General features: G+C 48.4%; 1 protein-coding gene across 5 annotated transcripts in view; it reads left to right on the top strand.

The window, feature by feature from the left end:
• Positions 1-25141, top strand: part of KALRN (kalirin RhoGEF kinase) — a 642459-nt gene that overhangs the window by 492620 nt on the left and 124698 nt on the right. For all 5 annotated transcript variants that reach the window (XM_057306496.1, XM_048214817.2, XM_044382637.3 and 2 more), the window contains exon 34: positions 12086-12332. In XM_057306496.1, coding sequence (XP_057162479.1) covers positions 12086-12332 — 247 coding nt within the window. The remainder of the gene's footprint in view (positions 1-12085; positions 12333-25141) is intronic.

Below are 25141 nucleotides of genomic sequence, written 5' to 3'. Positions count from 1 at the left end.
CTACCCTGTCACCTCAGTGTAGACATGTTATGCACCTGGTGTGGCAAATAGTTCCGAGAAATCCTTCCCGGCCTGATGTGGTCTGTTGTTTCTCTGGGAGCCCTAGTGTGGGAAAGGAGGGACGTTCATATCCATGGCCCTACAAAGGGAAATTGTAGCCTAAATTGTACCCTAAATCTTTTAACCTTGGGCTTGGTCATATATGGTTGCTTTTATGTGTTTTTTTCAGTCTGCCAGTTTCTCAATATGTGTCATTAAAGCTGGTTGAGAAATGGATTTCTGTACCTTCTGTGCCCTAGGCACACAATATTGGTGCAGGAAGCACGCCATGGGTACGTGCCAAGTTAGGACGACTGGATAGACAATGGATAACATTTACTGAGCATGTGATGTGTGTCAGGGTTTACCCGTGTGAACTCAGGGAATCCTTGCAATGATTCATGTTTTCTCTATTTTGTAGATAAGGAAGATTAGCCAAAGAGAGGCTAACTCACTTGCTTGAGGTGATACAGACAGTAACAATGGAGACAGATTCAAACCTAGCAGTCTGACTCCAGACCCCATGACCCACAGAATGAAAAATGGTGACCCACATCTGAATACCTGAGGTTGGATGACATTGTACACGTCTTTGAAGTCCTGTCTGGTCTTTGGCCAGATTGGCCCTGGAGCTCAACTTTTCAGTGTTGCCCTACCGCACAGAGAACAATTTGAGAGAATGCCTGAGGGCAGCCCACAATTTCTCAGCTCTCCTGTACCTCCAGAGCAGCTCTTTGTACTCCCAGCTTCTCCCAGCCACCTCTCAGCCCTCTGCGGTGGGTAACCTTGGGTTTTCAGAGCCAGTCCCATGGGCTCTTTCCTTTTTCCCAAGCTCTGGCATGTGTTGCAGGAAAGTGCCCAGTTGCCTACAGTTAGGACGTCAGTAATGGCAGCCTCAGGGAAGCACAAAGGACCTGGGAGACCCCCCCCCCCCACCCCGTCAGGACCCTTCTCTCCAACAAAGGGTCAAAGTTGCAGAGGCCTCCATTCATTGGCAGGCTGTGTGTCCTCCCAGCCGTGTCTGCTGATGGCTTGTGACCAGCCTTGATGGTCTCTGAAGCCTGGACAGGGAGTACAAAGATAAGGAGCAGACGGAATTCGCTATCAGTTTGCATTTCCTCCCTCCCTCCCTGGAGAGCTCTAACCCTCCAACTAGCATTCAATAAATTCTTATTGGATGAACAAATGAATAAACATTAAGTTAAGCCAAATCGGAGACCCTGTAACGTCCACCTGGTGTTAATTATGCCCTGAGCAAACGCAGTTCCTTCTCTGGGCGGATGGTGCCAGTCTGCTCGGAGCCTAGGTGAGCTGTGTCCTTGTTCCTACCTAACACTCCGTGTTTGTCTCTCACTTGCTCACATTGTATGCTCACATTCAAGCATAAATTTCAGGTTTGCAGATGCCACAAACCTGGAAGGAATCACTAACCTGATAGATGAGAGAGTCAAGAACACTACGCTTTAACTAGAAATTTGAAGTTAACAAAGATAAATAGAAAATTCTCTGAGTTAAAGCCTCAAGTAGAGAAAAGGAAGAAGCTCACTCGAGGAGACGCCGTGAGTCAGATCGGGGTCTCTAGGAGGCTACATGTTCAATAGAAGCCGGCCGACAAGAGACTCTCAGACCATTGATAGACGTACAGGTCTGGGCCGGGAAGTGAGTGCTTGGCTTAGCCCGTGCTGGGCACACTAGGTCTAAAGGATTGGGTTCAGTTCTAGGTGTCCCTATCAAGAGGGACAGTGACATCAAGAGGGACAGAAGTTCATCCAGAAGAATATGATGAAAGTAGTGGAAACTATGCATTTGAGAGCCATTTGAAGGAATGTGTGGAAAAGAGAAGTCTTAAGGAATTATCCATCTAGTCTTCACATATGTAGAGCTCCGTGCAAGAAAGGAAAATTTCTTCTGTATTACCCTAGAGGGCAGCTAAGAACCGTGGATGGAAATTACAAAAACAAACAAAATGTTCTGAATACCGCAGCTCTCCACCAGGAGGGAAGTGTCATAACACGGAGAGCTAGATGTCGTGAAAGGGGTCCTGCCTTGAGCGGGAGATTAGAGTAGAACCTCACAAAGGTCCTGGTGTCTGTGATCTGTAATGTAATCTTAGCTGCCTCTACCGGCTTCGTGTCCTCTGCAGCTTTGTCAAGATTTGGATTTGAAAATTCTCTTCCCACACTGACACCAATCCATATATCAATACGTTAGGTGCAAGTGTAGACCTAGAGCCTTATACATTAAGTGTGACAGCGATGATTAATTTAGCAAAGTCTAGCAAGAAGTGTTCTGAGCCCAAAATTTGAAAACCCAGGTCTGATCTTGGATCTCTTGGGGTCCTCAGTTTTTCTACTGAGTTAAGAGCAATGGATGATCTCTGGCTTAACTCATTTACTTACCCACTAACACATTCATTCATTCAACAAATGTTTGTTAAGTATCTACCATCTTTCAGACACTGTCTTCCTGAGGTAAGTCCTTCCTCTTGGGGTGATTAATTTCCTCTTCTGTCAAATAAGGGGATTGGATTAGATGAACCCTAGAGTCCCTTGCACCTCAGCGAGGCCATGACTCCACCACCACCACCATCATCTCACCGCACATTTCATAGCTTTGACTAGAACATTTTCACATAAGGCCTGGACGAATGCTTTGCTAAATAGAAAACCATTTTGTGGTTCGGGCACTGCTCAAATCTGTCTATGTATTAACTCATTTTTATAAAAGGGAATGAAGGGATTAATTTTAATTTGTATCTACCAAAGGCATATCACATTAAGAGAAACAAAAAAACAAAGAAAGAATAAAAGAGAAAAATCGAGAGGTCAACATGCTAATCCGAATGGTGGCCCCTGGATGAATGCTTACTGAGACAAATTTCTGAGACTTTGAAAGTCTGAAAAACGTCTTTCGTGTACTCTCTTCTTGACTGACACTTTGTTTGGACACAGAATTCTAGGTTGGTAATAATTCCCACTCAGAATTTTGAAGGCATTGCTCCATTTTCTTTAACGTTCTAAGGCTGTTGTTGAAAACTGCTGTCATCATGATTCTTGATTTGTTGGATTTTACCTCACTTTTTTTCCTCCTCTCTCTCTCTCTCTCAAAGCTTTTGGAATGCCCTCTTCACTGGCAGTATGTCCTGACACCGTGCTTTAGAGTAGGTCTTTTTAAAATTCATCACAGCAGGCACTTGAAACATTGTATCAACTTGGCGGTTTGTGCTCTTCAGTCCTGGGAATTTTTCTTGATGATTTATTCCTTTTCATTCTGTCTATCTCATACCTGTTGGATCGATCCTTTGATTTTCTTACATTTTCGCTCCTATTTTCCTCTCTCACTGTTCTTGTCCTACTCTCTGGAAAATTTCTTTGACTCTGTCTTCCGACCCACGTATGAGATGTTTCATTTCCACCCTAGTTGTAATTTCTGAGAGCTCTTTCTCCTTCTGAAATGTCGCCCCTGTGCAGAGCAGCTTGTGGTTTTCATGGATGTACTACCTTTCTTACGTCTCTGAGGATATTATAGTCTTGCTGAAGTGTTGTTGTTCTGCCTGCATGTTATTTCCTCGGAGTGCCTGATCCTTCCTGTGTGTTTAGTTTGGTCTCTGTCAGAGGAGCTTTTCTGCAAAGTCTGGGGATCTTTGGCCAGATCAGATTCATATTTATGAATGAGGCATCAAAAAAGCCGAGCGCATACTCTGTGTAATGGAAGGAGTGTACTTATGGAAGGTTTCACTCTGCAGTGAAGGGAGGATCTCCAAATGTCAGAATTTGAGTGTCTGTATATCTTTTTGGTTTCTCCAAAGAAAGATTCTCAAGTCTGCGTAAAACGTATATATTTGGCCTCCAGTATCTTGGGAAACAGCAAGATGAAGGATGGTGGCCATCTCCCTATTCTGTACGTGGACCCTCAGGGAATTTCAGTGTTTCAGGAAAAGGTACATTGCCTAGAAGAGGGACCAAAGGGTCTACTCCCTTTACAACCCCTCTTCCCTTGTTAGCCCCACCTGTACTCCAGCCCTCAGTGCAGCCTGGCGCTTCCACTTCCTTAGCCTTTCCAGGGGGGGTGCAGGGCTAATGGCAGGAGTTTGCATCTCATCCGCATTCTACTGGGTCAGAACCCACTTGTGCCGGAATTTTCTGTTATTCAAAAAAAAAATATTGACTTCTCTTGTCTACTGTTACCTCTCATTCTCTTTATTCTTGATGGTTTATATCTCCCCCCTTGTGTCATTTTTATCACACTTAGGAATTAATGAAGATATAGCCAAACGATCAAAGGGTGAGATAATTTCTCAAAAAGGGCTTCCGAACAAATAAACTGTGGGGTCGAGAAGACACTGATAAGAAGAGGTGGACAGCCAGTGCAAGACCTCAGCCCTTGCAGCTACACTTCACAGCTTTGTACCAGGCAATAGCTTGAGGGCTTCATTCACTCAGGCACTCAATGAGTATTTGTGGATCACCTGCCAACGCCAGGTGTCACTCTAGACTCGGGAGATGTGACTATGAGCAAGGCTTCTGCTCTCCTGGACCTTACATTTTGATATGTAATATGGCAACAAATAAATAACCTGTTAATGATAAGTTAATGATAAATGCTCAAAAAAATTGAACAGAGTTGTGTGTGAATGAGTGAATATAGGAACTACTTCACCCATAGATTATTAACACTGGAGGGACCCCTGAAATGCAATTTCCTCATCTTAAGAATGAGGAAGTTCAGGTACAGAGAGGGGAAGGGATTTTCCCAACGCCACACACAGGTAAAACCTGCGCCAGCACGAGGGCCTCCTGATTGCCACCCCTGCATCCTTCCCACTCTTAATTTCTACACATTCTTGAGACCTCTACTGACCGCAGACCACACTCTGTGCCTCTCTGGGGCTCTGCCTTCCATCTCAGTCCCACGGGAACCCCCTAAACCAAAACGCTCCATCAGTTGCAGTCAGAGCAGCCTCAGCTCCAGCAAACAAAAATGAAGCCAGTCATCAGCTGTCGACTCTTAATTGGACTCGGCAGCAACACAGGCTACCTACCAGCCGACTGAAGGCATCCCAGAGCTCCACAACAGTGTCCCTCACTGCCCAGCTATTGCTTTACACCTGTTTCAGATCTCAGTCAGGGTAGAAACAGAACACTAACCTCATGTAAAGAGACCTCCTTCCTGAAGAACTCATCTGGATTTCACAGGAGTGTGGGGACAGAGGTTTCTAGAGATGGAATTTAAAGCCACTACAAAGAGGCATCATCAGCAACTCGGGTCTTTCCTGAGGCTCACACCGTGGTCCTGGGGCAGAGCTAGGAACTATCCCTCTGTCCACTGCCCCTTTCCCCCTCAAAGTTTTATGCCTCCTTGGAATATTGCATTTTCCCCCATTCCATTGTTGACTTGTCATACAAGTTGTTATTGTTACTTTACTTATAAAATAATGTTTAGGTCAGAAATATCGGGCAATACTGGAAATTAGAAAGGAAGGGTGAAATCACCCAGTTTTCCACCCACCAGTAAAGCCAGTCTTAACATTTTGATGAATTTCCTTTCTGTTAATTTCAGATGGCTAGGGTGGTTGTTAGTGATGTTCTTCTCCTAGTTATATTTGCAACTTTATATCTGGTCCTTTTTATTTTTTACTTTATATGAGGTAAGCAATTTGTAACGGTTTTAAAGCTTTACGAATACCTGATGACTGCATAATTAAACACTTAGTGTATATATCATAATTGCTTAATGATTCCTTTCCTGTTCAAGTTTTGTATTTTAGTTTTAGGGGGTGTTTGATGTTATAGCTGTTTTCTTGTTTAAAAGACTGCTGCTACGAACATATTCATGCTGAAAGCTGTATGAGTACAGCTGCATGTCACCTACATGCTGCTTCTCATCTTTTTGCAGTTGGAAGGGAATCGTACACATACTCTGCTCTGAGACATTGTATGGCGAGAACATTATCTAATGAAATGAAATGCATCTCCGACTGTGGAATTGGAGGCATTGGAGCAGGTGCCGGGGTCATTGGGGGAGAGAAGGATTGTTTTGAACAGGAGTTGGCAGGTCCTCTCAGTGCCCTAAAACCACACCAAATAGATACCCTCCAACTTCACATTTTTCTAAGACCAGCTGTGGCCTCCCACATTGCCATTCACAGGCAGAGGCTAATGCAGAGAACTCTGTGCCTCGCCCTGGCTGAGCACCACGGAGGAATGAGCCAGAGTGAATCGGAGGGCAGGCAGCCAGGGAAGGGGGAGGAAATCTGACTTTATCTGATGGGCGAAGCAGTGTCAGGAGCTGATGTTCCCAGTATCAGCAGGCTCAGGCAGCAGGTACAGTGGGCAGTTGTCAGTCTCTTGGGCGGGGGGTGTTCTTCAGATGGATGGTGTATGGAAAGCAATGCAGAATGAATCTTCGTTTTCCGTAAAGGGATCCGGGATCCCACCATCCCCTTGTCTTTTCGCAGAAAAAGCTTGTGCTGAGTTGGGGGACCCTTAAAGGCATCGAAGTCACCTTCCCTAGAAGCCTTCAGGCCACTTTTTCTAATTGGCCTGGGTTAGGGCAAGACTCCATTAAGATTATAAAAAGGGAAAAAGATTTTATTTACTTTCATAATAACTTCCCTGCCTATTTATATCTGGTACAGTCTGTTTCCAGACAATTGATCCCTTTTCACGATTTCTTCTCTACTCCTAACCTTCCCCTCAAATTTAAATAATAATGATAATTAATTAATACCTCTAGAATTCATTTATAAACAAGCATTTAGAGAGCTCAGTCTGTTGATGGCACTGCCCTAACTGCTTTAAAAATACTATCTCAGGGCTCCTAGGTGGCTCAGTGGGTTGAGTGTCCAACTCTTGATTTCAGCTCAGGTCATGATTTTAGGGTCCTGAGATGGAGCCCCTGAGTGGGCTCCTCGCCCAGCGGGGAGTCTGCTTGAGATTCTCTCCCTGTCCTCCTCCCTCTGCCCCTCTCCCCACTCACACTTGCTTTCTATCTCTAAATAAGTAAAATCTTTTAAAAAAATTATCTCATTGGAGTGCCTGGCTGGCTCAATCAGTAGCATGTGACTCTCAGTCTCAGGGTTGTGGGTTCAAGCCCTGTGTTGGGTGTAGAGCCAACTTAAAAAAAATAATATCCCATTTAATGTTCCTAGCAACCTATGAAGCAGATACTGTTATACCCCCATTCCACAGATGAGGAAACTGAGACCAAGAGGCTAAGTGACTTGTTCCTGGTCACATAGCCAGTGAGGGGCTTCAGAGTCCATAGCCCTCAGGAGAATCTGGTGGAGACAAAGAGGCAGGCAGAAGCTAGGGGGCCTGAAATGACAACAGTAGAATGCTGGGTGGGTCGTGGTCTCCCTCTCCGAATATCACTGGAAATCCCACAGGGAATAATCAGATCTTTTCCCATAACATAAGGAAGTTCTTAGGGGTAATCTAGCTCATGCTGTTTATACACGCAGGAGGTTCCGATAGTAACCAAGCAAAAATGGGCTTAAATGAAAGCAATCATTTCTGGTGAATTATGAGTAAGAACGTGGGCAGTTATGAAGTCTCCTCTGTGTGTGTAGTGGTACCTGCTGGAGAGAGGGCCACCTGGGAGCACCTTGGAGCGAGGAGGGCAAAGTCCACCCAGGGACTGGGCATCACGGGAACAGGCTCCACAGGAAATGGTCAGGACGCAGGAAGGAGAGAGGCTGGGAAAGTCCGGCGGGGGAGGGGGGGTTGGGATCAGATGGTGACTCAGCAACAGGAGGGTGGGGTGGGTTGTGCAGAAATCTAAGTAGTGATTAGCATCAGAAAGGTTTAGCAGGCCCTGGGCAGTGTCCTAGGGAGCTAGGCAAGGAAAATGCCTGAGAAGCTCCCAGGAAGGGGCCAAGTTGAAGACTTCTGGGGGAGGTGGTACGCAGTGAAGGGAATAAGAGGAGAGAAGATTATAGAAACTGGGGTGCACGGTCAGAGAAGACTCAGGAACACCTGAATTCACGCTGAGAGTCTGTGCTACCAACCCAAGGCTCCCAGCATTTCCCTCCTGGGAATGAGTTTGGTCTTCGAATCTAGAGTGGGATCGAATGGGTAGTTTGGAAGTTAAGCATCCATAGCAAATAGTTTGAAAATAACCAGTACAAATATGATGCAGCTTCAAGTTTGGAGCAGGGTGTGATAGCCCTTTCTGACACCTCTCGAATCATCTGGGACCTCTGTGGTGGGGAGAGTTTGGGCACCCTCCCTCCACACCCCCTGGTCTCACTGTCAGATAGGAACTTGGTTCACTGAGACAACATTCTAAAGATTTGCAGGGGACATTGAAACAGTTCTTAAAGGCTGTGGGCAAGAGAAGAATGAGGTGAAAACAAAGATGTTGTTTGCAACATTCTCTGAAGACCTTTTTAATTTTCTGAGGCAGAGATTTAGCTCAGGGAGAGAAAGGGGGACTTTCTGAATGTGCCGCTGTAACGGAGTGCAGCACTGCAAAGGGGAAGGGACAGGGAGAGTGGGGGGGACACAGTCACTGGTCCTTTCCAGATGGTAAGAGGCAGAAGAGAAAATAATTACCACGGGGCTCTTCCAGACAGACCTGCTGACGCGCCTCTGAACCGGGCAGAGAGAAAAATGCACAAGTACTTTGCTAAGAAACTAATCATTCCGTATTTGTGAGGAATTTGGTTTTTATTGGTTAAGGAGGGGCACACTCTGTAATTAATGCTCAGTAGGGGGCATGACTCATCATGGTCTGGGAGGAGGCTTAAAGCGTGAGGCATGAATGAATGATTTTGAGGATTTCAAGTACAGATGTTTTAAGTGTACCAAGATTCCTCCAAGGTCTTTTGGCCCCTCTGCCCTTCCCCCCCCCCCCCCCAGCTTTCCAGGACTGATTCCAGTCCTGGGTTCTCTGAAGCAGAGTTTCTCAGGTGTGAACCCGGAGTCCCCTGGGCAGCCTGAAGCTTCCCTGCTGCTCTGGGGAGAGGGTGAGGAGGGACTGCTTCAGAGGTGGGTCTGCCTGACCCTCACTCATCCACTTCCCCAAGCCCCTCGCTGCCGCTGTTTGGAACTCCCTTATTGCCGTGGAGTGGGGACGAGTGTGGTAAATCTCTTTGACCACCCCACTGAGGCGAGGCAAACCAGGACATTCATCCTACATTTGAGCCCTAATGTTTTTGGCTGGGTCTGTGAGCACCAGAGAAATTGCCAGTTGATCATCTTTCTTCCACTTTCTCCTCTGTCTGGCCCGCGCAGCCCACAGGAAGCAAAAACCACCACCTGCTGGTGTTTTCCAGGTTTCTCTTGATCTTTGAATTATAGAGGCACACAGCCAGGCTCTTTATCCTCTACCCCCCACCCACCACAGCACCCACCTGCCTGTGGGTGGGTCTGGCTGTAACTTGTCCAAGGGGGCAGTGGGTCTTGTGTCTGGTGACATGCTGGGCTGTTGGTAACCAGAGCCTCAGGCTCCTGCTTTGCTGCAACAGGCTGCAAAAGGGCCATTCCCATCATCCCTGAAAGGGCTGCGAGTTGCATCTCAGGCTATGTGCATGCTTGACCTTGGGGAGGAATCCGGAGGTTGACACAGAGGAGTGACTCCCCTGAAGCATAGAAGCTCAGTGATAGAATTCTCTGAGTTAGCAGGCAATTTTGTGGTCATCTAGTCTAACGTGCTACAAATGGAATTTACAAATTCTACAAATTTCCATTAGTGGAAAGTGGAATCAACTTAGTGGGACGCCACCAGCAACTGAGAAAAAAAAAAAAAAACTGAAATAGAATATCAGCGAAATTAACTCAGTGACACTTGTGTTTCTGTGATGTAGCTGTTCCTATGTAGTGTAGACTGGTCAAGATTGAAACTGCAGTCCAAAAAGTGTAAGCAACCTGATGCAGGCCAAGCCAGCCCTGAGAAGACCAGGAGCCCAGGCCAGTGATGCCTTCTCCCACCTGCCTCCCGCCCCTTTCAACCACAAGCATCCCTAAAACTTGTACATAATTTGCTCTGGTATGTGGTATAAAGAACATGGGATCTGTGGTCAAGGGCCAGGTTCAAGTCCAGCTGGGTGACCATGGGAAAACTATCTAGCCAGTGTTTCTCAGGCAGTATCTCAGGGACCCCCTTTTCAGAATCATGAGTTGGGGGAGTCTTGTTAAAAATAGGCATTCCTAGGTTTCCTGAATCATAACCTGTGATTGGGGGTTAGGGCAAGCGAGGGACCAGCAAAGCTATCTGCAGTTTTAATAAACTTCCTATGCAGTTTTTATGCACACTCGTTGTGCCAGCCAATGCTCTTGGCATTCTGAGCTCAAAGTTCTTGGTGGATGAGATAGAGATGATAACAGCACCTGGTCGTTGTGAGGACCAAGTAGAGAGTTAATGTGAAGGTCCTCTGCACAGTGTGAAAGCACTCTGCAGACTTGAGGTATCGCCATCCCACAACATCCTTCTCAAAATGATGCTTTAGGGAAAAGAACACCAGAAGGGGCTGGGGGTAGAGTCTGTGCATTTAATGGGACTAAGAAAGTTAAATGGAAAAATGAGGCAACAAGTGTGTTTTCTTCTTCTTCTGTCTCTTTCCCTCTTCCAGCTTCTGTCCTACAAATTTCTCTTCCTGATCCCTTCTCAGCGGCAGTACCATGCTCATTCGCGGACATGTGTTTCGAGCGGGCTCCCTGCTCGGTGGTTGGTGGTGACGCGCATGGCAGCTGTCAGTCTGATGCATCATGTAGCCTTCTCAAGCCTGCTGTGACATTCAAGTCCCTTTCCTGGGAAATTCTCACAGTCCTGAATGCTGAGCTCTGGGGCCTGTGGGACTGTTGATTCTCTACTTACTGGGATGCTTGCTGTGTCTGCCATTCAGCAGAAGCCTCCCAGGACGTAGGAGAAATAGCTACACCGCGTATTTGGACTCGTGCATTAGTAGGGCTGCTGGTGCAGACAACGCAGGTCCTGGAGGCTTCCATTAGAGATGCACAGACTGAGGCTAAGTTCCCTGGAGGTAGTAGGGGACTTACCTGCTGAGCCGCTGTTTGGGGCTGAACCCTGGGGACAACAAGCTGCCCAGCTGGACCTTTCGGTCTCCCATTTCTTCCCTTCTCTTCCCCTCATTCTTCCCCTAAGTGCCGCTGCTATTTCAAGAGAGAGGCTTTGTGCTTAGCTCTGTGAGACAAGCTAATAACTAGTGGTTCCTCATGGTGAGAAGTGAAGGTCTCAGCGTTTGGCTAGAAGAGGTGATTCTTACCCTGGGGTCTCTCTTCCCAGTTTTGTTGGTTCTGCCCCAGAACCAGTGCAGTGGGGAAGTGCCAGGTGCAGGGGGAGGGCATGATGGGGCACTGAGGACAGTTCCTAAGTACGATGTGACCCCTCTTCTTCCCTTCCCCTTCCCTGCCCTGGTCCCCAGTGGCTGGGCTAAGGTAAGCTGATTGTATTCCCCTTCTGTTCTGCTTTTTCCTTTGACTGGATGCCTCCTTCTTTTTTGTGTCACTGGCAGCCTCTGTTTTCAGCTGATGGGTCCAACTAGGGATGTGGAGGGGGAAGGTTGCAAAGGTTAGGAGGAAGGAGGTTATCTCTTCCATTATTCCCAAACTTCAGCTAGAAGCACGTAAGAGTGAGTGAGTTAGAAATGGTGCCCGTGAGAGTCAGAGGGTGGTCACGGGCAGGGATGGGGCAAAGGTAGCGCCCAGGGAAGAAGTAAAGAGACATACTGGGGCAGGGGGTAGAGGGCACAGCTGGCTGGAAGCTTGGGAAAGGAAAATGAGAATAACTCCAGGCAAACAAGAAGGAATTAGAATCAAGCTCGGTCCTGGGCAGGCTCCAGACTGTGGCCCGAGCTCGAGCGACGGAATGATTGAATGGCATTGTGTCAATTACTTTATTTTCTTGTTTTCTTTCCTGTTCCCAACTCCCTTTTCCATCTTCTGCCTTCATTCCACTCCGGATCCCATCTTTCCCCTTTGTCTTCCTCTCCTCTTCTCCTCTGCATGCATCCTTTCTCCCTTCCCCTCTGGCCCACCATCTCCTCCTTCCACCTCTCACATTTCACTCCATGCCCTACCCCAAGCTCTCTGGCGGATGTGAGTTGACCGTGGTCCTCCAGGACTTCAATGCGGGCCACAGCAGCGAGCTGACCATCCAGGTGGGCCAGACGGTGGAGCTGCTGGAGCGGCCCAGCGAGCGGCCGGGCTGGTGTCTGGTCCGCACCACGGAACGGAGCCCCCCCCAGGAGGGCCTGGTTCCCAGCAGCGCCCTGTGCATCTCCCATTCCCGAAGCAGCGTGGAGATGGACTGCTTCTTCCCCTTGGTGAAAGGTAGGGGGAACCAAGGGGGTGGGCATGTGCAAAGGGCCGCTGGGGCGCTGGCCCACCCTAACCCCAGAACATCATGGAACTAACCTGTCTTGTGAACCTGTCAGACCTTGTGGGATTCCTCTGGGACCTGCTTGTGAAGGGAGCGGGTTGGGAACTTGAAGAGAAAGAGCTACCGAGTGGCCGTGTGACTTTGGAAAAGTCATATAACCTTTGTGAGACCATTTCATCTTAAAATGAAAGCTGAATTAGATGGCCTCTAAGACCTCTTCCAGCTCTCCCACGGCATTCGGAAGTCTTCTACCTATGGCCAGCACCTAGCGTTCTCCCTTCTGCGCTGACCCATGCTCCCGCTCCAGAGCTACGCCGGGCTCCCTGACAGTTTGAGCCTCTCCTCAGCCCTGCACGGTGCAAGACACTTATTTATGGGGCTCTGATGGATACGTTATTTGAGCCCTGGCTTCTGTTCCATATAAGCTCTGTGGTATTTATTCTATATAAATTCTCTGCTTGTTTATTCACTTTTTCTCTTGCACCAAGGAGGCTGAGCTACTTAGAACAGCGGTTCTCCAAGGTGAGGGTGTCTCTGGATTGGCAGCGTCAGCATCCCTCGGACTTGTAGAAATGCAAATTCTCAGACTCCGCTCTAGACCTACTGGGTCAGAACACCTGGAGCAGGGCCAAAGTCTGTGTTTTATCAAGCTCTCCCGGGAACTCTGACACTCACTCTGGTATGAAAACCACTAACTTCAAAAGACAAAGCTGGCAGGGGCTTTAAGTCTTTCACTGAGTCATTACATTGAGTAAACTGAGGCCCAGAAGGTGACACCAAGCTCTCCTGCTTCTGAGCTTATTTTCTTAACTGGTCAGGTGATCTACATTGGGCGGGGGGGCCTTCTGTGCAGACCCTGCTGGGTATTTATGAAATGGGAAGAGGGTAGGGACCTGTTGGGAGGCAGGGACATCAGGGTCACCACGGAGACCCGCTACAGACTTCCTGGTAGGTACTGAGGGCTAATTAATTTGCTGAAATATTCCCGATTCAAATTCCATCCGTCCACTTCCACAGCCAGACTTCCTCCTTTTGTCCACTAGATGGCGGTAGCAGGTTGCATTATTCGTGCTGCCCAACTCCTCCAAGGTGTCCCTGGGGTTTTTTCCACCAGGAGAAAACTGGAAACTAAAACCTTATTCACGTCTCTACACACACACACACACACACACACACACACACACACACACACGCATCTCTGTGTCCCTTTCCCCTAGCTCAGCCATCACCTGCTTCTCCCCCTTTTTCTGTGAAGACTGAAGAGGGCCGGTGTCAGGAAATTGTGTGGAGTTTGAATTGCGGATATAGCTCCTCTGTCCTTTAAAGTAGCCACTGGAGAAACTCAGGAATGTGGCTATTTGAAGTCTGACTGAGGGGGGAGTGGGGCACAACGGGGCCAGAAATGTGAGGGTGGACGATCTGAAATACAGCACTTAGAACACGCCCGGCACGCACACAATACGTAGTATAGCTATTATGTCACTTGTCATCAGTTAGTCAGCAAAGTAGCTACAAACTCCCACACACCCCCTCTACAGACCCCCATCTTTGAAGAAAAAAACAAAGACAGCATGTCCTGTGCCAGGGAAGGTCTGCAGGTGTGGGCGGTTCCATCAGGAAGGACTCTACTTCCAGAGAAGAGCCGAGACTTCCAGACATAGGCCTGTGGCTGGGTGGACCCTGCATCTGCCCCTTGCCCCCCCCCCACCCTGGGCCCCTACTGCTTGTGGGGCCTGGCAGGAGTAAACCCACCACACAGAGGCAGAGAGCCAGCAGAGGGGATCTGTGGTCCAGAGGCATTCGGGGTGAGAACTCTAGAGGGAGAGGGGTTGATGGAGAGTTAAGGGACAAGGGACACTAAGGAAGAGGGATGGAAACGAGAGGGCAAGAGAGAAAGTAGGGAAGGAGGCAGACATGGAACTTTCTGGCTCTCTCCACCAGCCAGCATGGCTTCTTAAAGGCAGTCCCCAGCCAGTGCCTACCACCCATTTCTTTAGCTCTGTTTGTTTGCAGGCTGGTTCCTCTCTCTCCAAGCATAGGCCAATGAGCAGGCCCTTCAGAGGGCAGCCTGTGAACTCGCACCGCCCTCTTCCCCGTGTGGGCTCAGTACACGTAGGTGTCCAATTCCTGGCAGGCGGAGCTCCATGAAGTAGCCCGTATGGCCCTAGCGGCCTTATCTGAAGTATTGTGCACTCGTGCACACGCCCCAGTTTGGAAAGCCTCCTCGCTCTCCAGGGCCTGCTGGGAGTATTGGTCTCTTAGCAGTAACTCAGTAAACTCTTCCTTCTCCCATTCCGACTGGCTGCCTGCTGGCCACCTGGCCTTTTCTCCTCCCAGCTGACCTGCCTCCAGCAGGCACTCCGCCTCACAGTTACGCACAGCTGGTCTGAGACTAAAACATAATCCTGGGGGATGCGGCCTCATCCCATGTCACTAGAGGTCAGAATCTGTTTCTTTTTCAGTTCTTAGAAGGGAACTGGTCCTCTTAACCTTTGCAGAGAGCATCAGGTCGGTGCTCCCGCGGGCTGTGAGAAGCAGGGCAGTATCGGTAGGACGCGCAAAGTGCCACAGGAGTGCTCAGGCCATGACTGTCGCCCCCAGAAATGGAGGCAGAACCTCAGAATGTTAACACTGAGAGGGTACTTGGGAGAACCCCTAGACCGCGGCTCTCAAACCTGGCTACATAGAATTACCTGGAAGCTTTACTAAATGACAACGCCCAGTCCCTGCCTAAAACAACGGGATTCAGAATTTCTGGAGTGGGACCTCAGGGTCAGTGTTTTTTAAATGCTCCTTGGGTGAACCCAAGGTACAGTCAGGGTTGAGAAGCAGTGCACTACCCAGTTTCCTTTCTTCTAGGGGCACTCTTGGGCACAGGAAAGCAAGGTAAGCTCAGAAGCCACAGGGAAAGTTTATGGCAAAGCTGAGTAGAACCAAGACTCCCACCTTGCCGCCCAGAGCTCTTCACCACACACTCTGCCCATCGGGCTTCCGGGCAGCTCGAGGGCTTCTCTCTTGTCTTTCATTCCCATGCCTTCTCAGGAGACAGTGGTTGGTTGTTTCCTCCCGATATATCTGCGGCAGGACTGATGATAGGGCTGTGTGATGAAGTGGGGGGGCCTGCCTTTCCTGTGACTTTGCTGCCACACCGCCACACTGCCACCCTCACTGCACTTGGGTGCTGTGGGACCTCATCATCCCTCTTTTGAATCTATCCCCTCTCGCTTTCTCAGCAGTGAGTGGGCAAGGGCAGCACCTCCCATGGGGAAGACAATTTGTAGCAGTGGTTTCAACTCTGGATACATCTGAGAACCACTCGGAGGAGACTTTTTAAAAATCTTCTGATGCCTCACACCCCCACCCCAGACCAGTTAATTCAGAACCACCAAGGTCCTGGGCATCAGTATTTCTTTGGTTCCTTGGTAATTCCGATGTTCCACGAGTGTTGAGAGTCCCTGCTTTAGGGGGTTGGCCCCTTTACTAGGAGATGGTAAAATGAGTTGAAAGGGATTAATATGCAACACAACAAAAAAACTATTTAATGTAAAAATGGGCAAAAGACTCAATACACGTTTCTCCAGAGAAGATATACAAATGGCCAATAAGCACATGAAAATATGGGCAGCAACACTAACAATTGGGAAACTGCAAATCAATACTACAATGAGATACCATTTTATATCCATTACGACGGCTATTATTTTTTTAAAAAAACACAGAAAATTGGGGCACCTGGGTGGCACAGTCAGTTGAGCCGCCCGCTCTTGGTTTTGGTTCAGGTCATGATCTCGCAGTCCTGGGATCAAGCCCCACGTCAGGCTCAGCCTTCAGCTCAGAGTCTGCTTCAGGTTCTCGCTCCCTCTATCTGCCCCTCCCCCGCTCGCTCTCTCTCTCTCTTTCTCAAATAAGTAAATAAATCTTTAAAATTTTTTTAAAAATTAAAGACCACAGAAAAATAACAGGCACCGGTAAGGACGCAGAGAAATTGGAACCCCTGTGCCCTGCTTGTGGGAAAGTAAAATGGGGCCACTGCTGTGGAAAGCAGTACGGGGTTCCTCAAAAACTGAATATAGAATTACCATGTGATCCAGAATTCCACTTCCGACTGTACACCCAAAAGAACTGAAAGCAGGGCCTCAAAGACATAGTTGCACACCGTGTTCGCAGCAGCACTATTCACGACAGTGAAAAGCTGGGAGCAGCCCTAGTGTCCATCAGCGGCTGCGTGGGTAAATACAGTGTGCTATATGCATAACCACGGAATGTCATCCAGCCTTAAAAAGGAAGGAAAATCTGACACCTGCCACAACATGGATAAACTTTGGAGACATTATATTAAGTGAAATAAACCAGTCACCAAAGAACAAATACTGTACGGTTCCACGTACATGAGGCACCTAGAGTCGTCAGAGTCATAGAAACAAAGTGGAATGATGGTTATGAGCAGCTGGAAGGAGAGGAGGAACGAGGAATTAGGGTTCAATGGCTACAGTTGCAGTTTTGCAGGATGAAAAAAGTTCTGGAGTTGGATGGTGATGGTGGTCGCACAGCAATGGGCAGATTGTGACTTAATGCCACTGAACTGTATACTTAAAAATGGTTTAAATGGGGGGGGGGGAGCATTGGTCCTGGGTGCCTCTGCCCCAGGCTCCAAAAACTAGTCTACTTTTTTCTCTACGCAGCTATAGAGATATCTGTGTTCCTTTTCCTTTCCTGCAGTTTCTTCCCCAGCTCCAGCCTCGTGCCTGGAGAAGCTATAGGGGAACACCCCTTTGCTTAACAAAACCTAGTCCAGGGAGGTGAGCCCTACGAGCCGATGTCCTAGAGGAAAGGGGCAGCGGCCCAGATGGCGCTGGCTTGTTCACAGGGAGTGCTCTCCTGTGGGGTCTCCTGATGATTTCTCTGTCATCACCCAGCGGCCTCAGGAGCAGCTTGTCCAGGCTGTGGAGCGTGTGAAGGTATAGAACAGTAGCGAGCGTGGGCTCTGGAGGCCATAGCACCAACAGGCTAAAGGTGCTGAGGGAGGGAGTCTGTGATACTGTTGACTGACATTAAGTCTGTAGCCAACTCATAAAAATGCCTGACGTTTACTGAGTCTTCCTGTGGGCCAGGTTTCTGGGTTAGTGCCTTAATACAAGAAACAACACTATTTTCTCATTTTATAGACAAGGAAAGTGAGTCTTGGAAAGATTAGGTCACTTGCCCAAAGTCACGTAACTTACAAGTGGTGGACCTCGATTTGAAGCCAGTCCGTCCATTTCCCAAGGTCTCACTCTTCACCAGGGTGCTCTATGACCACCCAACTCTGAAGACATTTGTGACAGGCACTCAAGTTCATCGTGCCTCCATCTGACCAGGCTGCCCTTTACTCAACCAGTTGAGCTGGATGAGCATTTAGAGAGAGGTGGCCAGACACCCTGCTCTCTGTCACTCTCCCTCCCACCTCTGGCCTCGTGTGCTCCCTCCCTAGAGGTAGTAGCTGCAGGCACACAGATTTTTGTCCTGGGGATGCTTTGCCCACTAGAAAGATCCTGGTGTCCCCAGCTAGAGCAGAAAAACTCTGATCGGCCCCTGGATGGCTAGCAGGCCGAACCGGGGCCACTTCTGATAGGGGCTGGCCTAACCCTGGAGCTGGTCCAGCCTGTCCGGCTGATTTTCTGCAGGATTAGAACTTCCTGTACTTTCTGCTGCCAGGAACCAGAATGGGCCTTTCCTATCCCCTCTGCTGTCAGATCCAGAGACTAAAAGCTTCCTCCTGCCTACTGACTCTGGAGAGCCCGCCAGAAGTCTCTCTCTTAGCTGTCAGCGCGATTCTGCGTTAGGAACAGCTACTCCCAGGTTTGAGTTGACTCCGTGTGCCCACTGCAGGGATTCACCACGTCAAGCTGAAAAAATACCTGGAGGATCAATAGTCCCCAGACGTTTCCTTTCAGGTGCGGTGTAACACGTTGAAACTGTCGTTACTGGTCTACACTCCCGCTCCATTTGTGCATCTGTAACTGACCAGCTGTGAGGGAGTCACTTTGGAAATCAGAACTCACTTTCTCCTAGAACAAAATTGTACACATGAGAGTGATGCATGGGGGTGGGAATGGGTTTCCAGGCTAGCCCACAAAATCGTATTTAAGAATAACATAGCTGAATGCAGTATGTTTGCAGTGAAAAATGGCAGTGAAGTCTTTAAAAAACAGCACTGGTGGATAAGAACAACTGAAACCAAAAAATAGCGCATTTGCATGAGAAATGTAATAAATTTGTGTGCTGATACTTCTCGAAGTAAAGTGTGTTTTAAGACAGATGGAGAGGCATTGGTAGAGATTCTAAAAGGAATTCCTAGTCATTTTTCAGAATTATTAAAAGTTAGAATTAAAATTTCTCTTTTTATATTGAATAAAAGTGGTCCTTGATTAGATTTCATTTCACTTCAGAACATTGGCTTTCATGGACTCTTGGAATCTTGGAATTGAAAAGCACACTAAAGGTCCTCTGGTTCACTCTCTCCCTAATATAGGGAGCCCCTTCTGCATGTCTCTCTCTGACAGGCAGCCGAGCATTACTTGAGCGCTCCCAGGGACCAGGAGCTCATTATTTCTAGAAGAAGCCTGCTGCATTTTAGTGCAATTCTAATGGTGAGGAATTCCTCTTCGTGCTGAAATCCAGATGTTTCCTGCCCATCCCTCCTCCTGGTCTCCTTTCTCCAGTCCCCCCTAATTCTCATGCTGCATCTCCTGATTTTTATCCAGAACAAAGTAATTTGCATATAAAAGGTTAGATACTTCTTTACTAAGGTAGTTTTTCTGTACCTTTTCTATGTACATCTTTTATTAATTTCTTAGGGCAGAACAAAATATTTTGGATTAAATTCAACAATCCTAACTTGTTTAAAATGATTGTGTGTGTGTGGTTTTAGAAGTCCTCTTAACCATCCTTGGATTTAGGAACTTGGCAGCTGTCTTGTCTGGCTTCACCCCTGCATGTCGAGCACCCGCCAGTCCCTCACACACACCTCTGATCTGGTCTCCTTCTCTCTGGGCCCAGCTTAGAGGTGACCAACTTCCACTCAGAGGCTGTCTATGGGCGCATCTTTCTTCCTGGTTATTCCCGACAGTCATTCATATTGCTGCTTATTCTAAACGAGCATTTTTATTACCCTTCATCCCTGTCGTCCTGAATTACCTGCACAATCCCCTTCAGTCCTAAAGATGTCTGCTTTTTTCTCTCCACATCAGGTGAGCTGCTTTTTTCTCTCCACATCAGGTGAGCTGCTTTTTTCTCTCCACATCAGGTGAGCTGCTTTTTTCTCTCCACATCAGCGATGACCCTAGGTGTCCTATGCTTAATCCACCTATGCTTAGCATCAATGTCTTCATTTTAAGGCCTAATTTATTAGATCGAACCACAAGAGATTGGTATTTTTGTTAGTCAAAAATGGTTGAATATCAGCAATTTGAAACGGTTCAATCTAATGTATTACAATCATCCTTCTTTTTCTTAGAAGTGTACTTACACCTCCTTGAGGAAACAGGTGAGGGTCTGAGTCTCAGGGAGCCAGATGGGCTAAGAAGAGGACAGGGTGGGGAATGAGTGGAAAATCACTTTATCTTAGTTTCCACACCTATGCGAAGGGAAGCTGATAAAAATGCCTATATCTCAGAGTTGCTGGAAGGCTCATAGGTGGCCGTGTTAAGTAAAAATGCTTTTGTTTTCTTAGATTTTTTTTTAAGCAATCTCTATACCCAACATGGGGCTTGAACCTACAATCCTGAGATCAAGAGTCGCATGCTCTACTGACTGAGCCAGCAAGGTGCTTTTAAACTGTAAATTGGTCATGTTGTCGTGTACACAGTCTATTTAGAATGAAACAAGAGGCCTGCCTACCACGAAGCTTTGCCGCGGAGTGTAGCAGCAGGCCATGAGATGAAAGATGACAGATGTGGAGGGACCACGAGTCCTGACGTGGAAGACCTGGGTCTGAATCCCAGCTCAGCCGCTGACTAGCTCGTGTCCTTGGGCAAGATCCTGAAAGTCTATAAAAAGGGGCAACAGTACTTACTTCCCTTGTGTCAGACTTCCCAGCCTAGGACCTCACCAGAGGTCAGTTAATGTTAGTCTCCCTACCTGTCCTTTGTCCCAGCTCTGACAGCTCCATAGAGGTGAGTCTAGGATATGTCCAGCCTGAATCCTTTCCAGGGCTGTTCACAGAGTCAAGGTTCAGTTTCTAGTTTCATGAATAGGTTCTTTTTTTTTTTTTTAAGATTTTATTTATTTATTTGAGAGGAAGTGAGCAAGAGAGAGAGAACACAAGCCAGTGGGGGAGAGAGACGGAGGGAGAAGCAGGGACGCAGTCCCAAGACCCTGGGACGATGACCTGAGCCGAAGGCAGACACTTGAACTAACTGAGCCACCCAGGAGCCCCCCCATGCATAGGTTCTGCAAAGGCCCCAGTATTGTCTCTAGCCTGTACTCTGCTTCCTTCAGTTTCTATTCTTGGCTTATCCTGGGCCCTTCCCCCAGGCTACTAACAGCAGGTCTGTCTAGCTGTATGATTCCCCCCCAAATAATGGTTTACTCCTTTCTTCTAACTTTCTTTTACCTTCTACCAAGAGAGTTGAGATCCTATCTGATATTTGAACTGAAAATTTTTGAAGTTATTCCCTGGCTTGCCCTTCTCAGTGACCTATTCTCTTTCAGTGATGAACTGTGGTCATTGAAGGAAGCATTAGGATCACACTGTAGAGATGGCCTGACCTGTGCGATGGAGGGCAGTGCGAGACATCAAGGGTTGGGATGGGTGTGGGGATATCATGCCTCAATGGTATGGGCCAGAAATGGCTCAGTGGTTATTGACCAACAGTCTGGGAGCCCTCACAGGATGGAGTTTCAGGAAGAGGGAGACGTAGGGGCCATCCAGTCCATACTTGCTACCCCCCCCTTTTTTTAAAGAATAAAAGAGAGCAAGGATTGTTGGAATGTGAGCCCCAGGCCTACTTTGTTCTGGGCAAGATGTCCTATCTGCAGCTGGCTACTCTCCATCCGATATTATTTAGGACATGAAAGGGCTTCAAATCGAAGACTCAAATAGGAAGATGTCAGGCCAGGCCACATCCTCCTCTAAACACACCCCTTGTGGCGCTGCCTCCCAGTACGGCTGAAGCAGGAGGAGGGCACGTGCTGTCAGGGGGAGAATGGATTTCCCTGGGGCCTCCGCAGAGATTCTGCCTTTTTCCTTTTTGGGGCCAGCCTGCTGTGACTTAGCTTATGCGAAATGCCCATTTCAGTAGCATATTTTCATGCCTTCTGGTGTCCACTGCAAATCTGTGAGGTCTACGTGAAGATGAGGCCCCTTCTCATCTAGAGGGGAGGGAGGGTGAGACTTGAGTAGCAGCCTTGTTCCTTGGAACCTTCTGAGCCAGAAGATGGGGCTCAGAGCTAGGATGAGAGCCTCAGAATCCAATTCCAGAGAGGGGAGGCCGCCATTGCCTGTGCCTTCTGGGGAGAAGCTGGAGATGCTGGAGAGGAGGTCACCCCAGCAATCCAAATATTCCCCCGAAAGAAGACAGTGCCATTTGCTCTTACTACAGCTAGCTGAAACCACTACCCCCCCATCCCCCCCCCCCCAGCCAAAAGAACAAAGAGACCAGGAATGCCAGGCACTGAATGTGGCTCAGGAGGCAGAGAAGGAGCAGGTGCTGGTGGTCTGACTACTGGGGATGTGCCTGCCCTGTGTGCTTGGGAAAGCTCCGAAGGAAAAGGGTCCTACAGGCTGCCTCCAGCAGCCCCTGGAGGCACACCAGAGCGGCCTTCAGTGGCGGTGTTCTGACACTGCTTGGCAGGACACTGTGGTCAGGACCTTCCTCTTGCCCCCTGGACTCCTTCCCCTGTGGCCCTTGAACCTTGAGAACAACTTCCCCTCATCCAGGACCTGTGTAGGATTGAAACTGCAGCCTGAACCCAAACCTGGCAACGTGTTAAAGTCTTTCAGCTTCTACCTAGTGCCGTATTTAATACTGGCTCCTTGTCCTCCAGGAGCAGAGAGGCTGGCCTCTCACTGAACAGCCTGCCCCCTTCTTTGTCCTTGCCCTGAGAATAGGACTGGGCCATCTAGTTTCCCACCACCATTCCCCAGCCCCAGCCAGGGCCTCGGATTCGATAATATCACTTGCCTTACTTTCAACAAGGCCCTATAGGCCATGGGAGCTCTGGTTTCCTCCCTTTCTGCTCAGGTGGGCAAATAGACATTTACCCTGGCTGGCTCCCAGCTGCTGGGGGGGAGGGGGCACCTTGGGCTGAAGACCCTCCTCAGTGCAAAACAGTCCCCTAGCTCCTGTCTCACCTCGACTAAACGCCAAGTCGTTCCTGTGGCTGCAAGGTGGCTCCTACGATCCTGGCCCGGGGCCTGCTGTCTGACATCATCTGCTAGGTCTTCCTTTACCACTGTGACCAATCACCACAAATGTAGTGGCCGCACGCAACAGACACTTATTTTCTTACAGTCTGTAGGTCGGAAGTCCCACGCACATGTCACGGGGCTAACGTCAAGGTATCAGCTGGGCTGCATTTCTCCTGGAGGCTCTAGGGGAGAAGCTGTTTCCTCGACTTCCCACCTCCTAGGGCTTACCTGCATTCCTTTGCTGGTGGTCCTTAGTCCATCTTCAGAGCCCACAGTGTTGCATGTCAGATTCTCCTTCCACAGTCTCATCTCCCTCTGACCACAGCTGGAAGGGGGCTCTGTTTTTAAGGACTCATGTGATTGTGTTCACTGGAATATTCCAGGATAACCTCCCATCTCAAGGTTCTTAACTTAATCACATCTGCAGAGTGTCTTTTTCTGTGTAAGGTAACATTTCCACCCATCTCAAGGTCCTTAACTTAATCACATCTGCAGAGTGTCTTTTTCTGTGTAAGGTAACATTTCCACCCATCTCAAGGTCCTTAACTTAATCACATCTGCAGAGCGTCTTTTTCTGTGTAAGGTAACATTTCCACGTTCCAAGGATTAGGATGTGGACAGGTTTGGTGGGGCCATACTCTTCCTAGCATGTCCTACCACTCTCCTGACCAGCCTGCCTGACCGAGCTACTGTCCGGTCAAGCCACGCACATTCTTCCCCCAGTGTCTTTTGTTCCCTGGGCCTGGGCCACCCCAGATCCTGCAGCTCTGCAGATACCTGGACTGCTTGCTGCCACACATCCTTCATATCTCCACTCCAATGTCACCTGCTTAAATCCCACCCTCTCCCCTGTGCCGTGCACCCCTTTCCCTGTTTTACTTTCCTTGTTGCATTCATCATCACAGGATGACATTTGTTAACATTTATTGTCTGTTCCTACCACTGCCCCACCCCCTCAGTTCCCTCTACAAGTGCTGGGATGTTGTCTGTTTTGTTCATTACTCTATCCCCAGCATCTAGAACAATGGCTGGCATATAAGAGGTCTCAGTAAATATTGGAAGGGAGGGAAACCATGCATCAAGGACCTCCAAGGAGTTTCTGTGTGAAGCACCAGGTTCACTGTGTTCTCCATCCCCTCAAAACTGTAGTGGAAGCTGACTTAAGCTTTAGCGGGAGCCTGAGGATGGGAACTGGGAATAGTGTTCTGATGTCAGTCAGGAGTTTTGACTGAGGAAATCTTTGCATTCCTGTTTCCCGGGAAGTCTGTTCTGAGGACCCGTGGACTAAGTACTTCACATTTATTTGGGATGGTTGAAAACTCAGCAATAAGGATGGGCAGTGTCTTCCACACTCTTATTATTGAAGCCTTCAGTAAACTGGCCTGAATTACATCAAGGCAAAATCCACTTTGCATTTGATGTGTGAGAACCGTCTGCCTGGTGCCCCATGAGTCTCCCAGCTGCTGCAGCCGTCCCCCCACACGGGGGAGGGAAGGTGGCGCTGAGGGTCGGACGGGACGTGCCATCCCTGTGGTGGCCGCTTAGGGAAGGTAAGCCTCCCTGAACTGGAGGTCAGTCAAAGTGATAGAGACTGGCACTTGCTGCTGCCCGACTTCAGGAACACTTTGACCTACTTAGAAGTAAGCATTTCTGAAGTCGATAAACCCTGGAAGGGTTTGTTTTTAGCAACTCCAGCATCAGTCATCTTTCACTTTGATAAAGAGCTTGTCTCCTCCTGAGCTCAGGCGGCGGCTCAGCACAGATCTCCAGGAACCTGTCCTGGCTGCCCGCAGCTTGACCTCTCTGTCCCCACGGAGCAGGAACGTTGGCTGCTCTGGGGAGACACCTGTGTCCTCAGTGAAATCCCACTGATTTCATCGATATGGCCTAGACCTCCCCCTCCCTGCCTGGGGCCTGGTTCAGACCAGAGAGTGATCAGTGAGACTTCCTTCCTGAAAACAAAGAGGAAGATTGACAGGATATTCTGGGGCTTCACGTTCTTGAGTGTGAGTGAGTCAGCGGAAAGAGGCAGACAGGTGTCAGGTAGGCAAGCACAGAGAAAGCCATTTACACATACAGGATGAGTTTAGGGATGCTTTTGTCATTGGAGTCTGTGGTCCCCCCAGGGCCGGCAATGGTGCCGTGGTGAGACCACACTAAACAAAGAAGAGATTACTGTGCATAATGCTGGCAGTCATGCCTTTTTCTGTAGACATTACTATTAAAATGGCACATATTGCCTGGGAATAGTTACCCATGCGGACATTACATAGTTCTGTAAGACATATTTGGGGTTCAAATTAAATATAGAAGTAATGCACACTTTGCACCTCCAATCTCTAATCTGAAGAGTTTCCGGTTACTGATGAT

This window comes from Ursus arctos, unplaced genomic scaffold (assembly GCF_023065955.2).
Source record: "Ursus arctos isolate Adak ecotype North America unplaced genomic scaffold, UrsArc2.0 scaffold_4, whole genome shotgun sequence".
In the NCBI taxonomy this organism is placed as follows: domain Eukaryota; kingdom Metazoa; phylum Chordata; class Mammalia; order Carnivora; family Ursidae; genus Ursus; species Ursus arctos.
The sequence above is the reverse complement of the archived record's forward strand: the minus strand, read 5'-3'. Positions and strand labels throughout refer to the sequence as shown.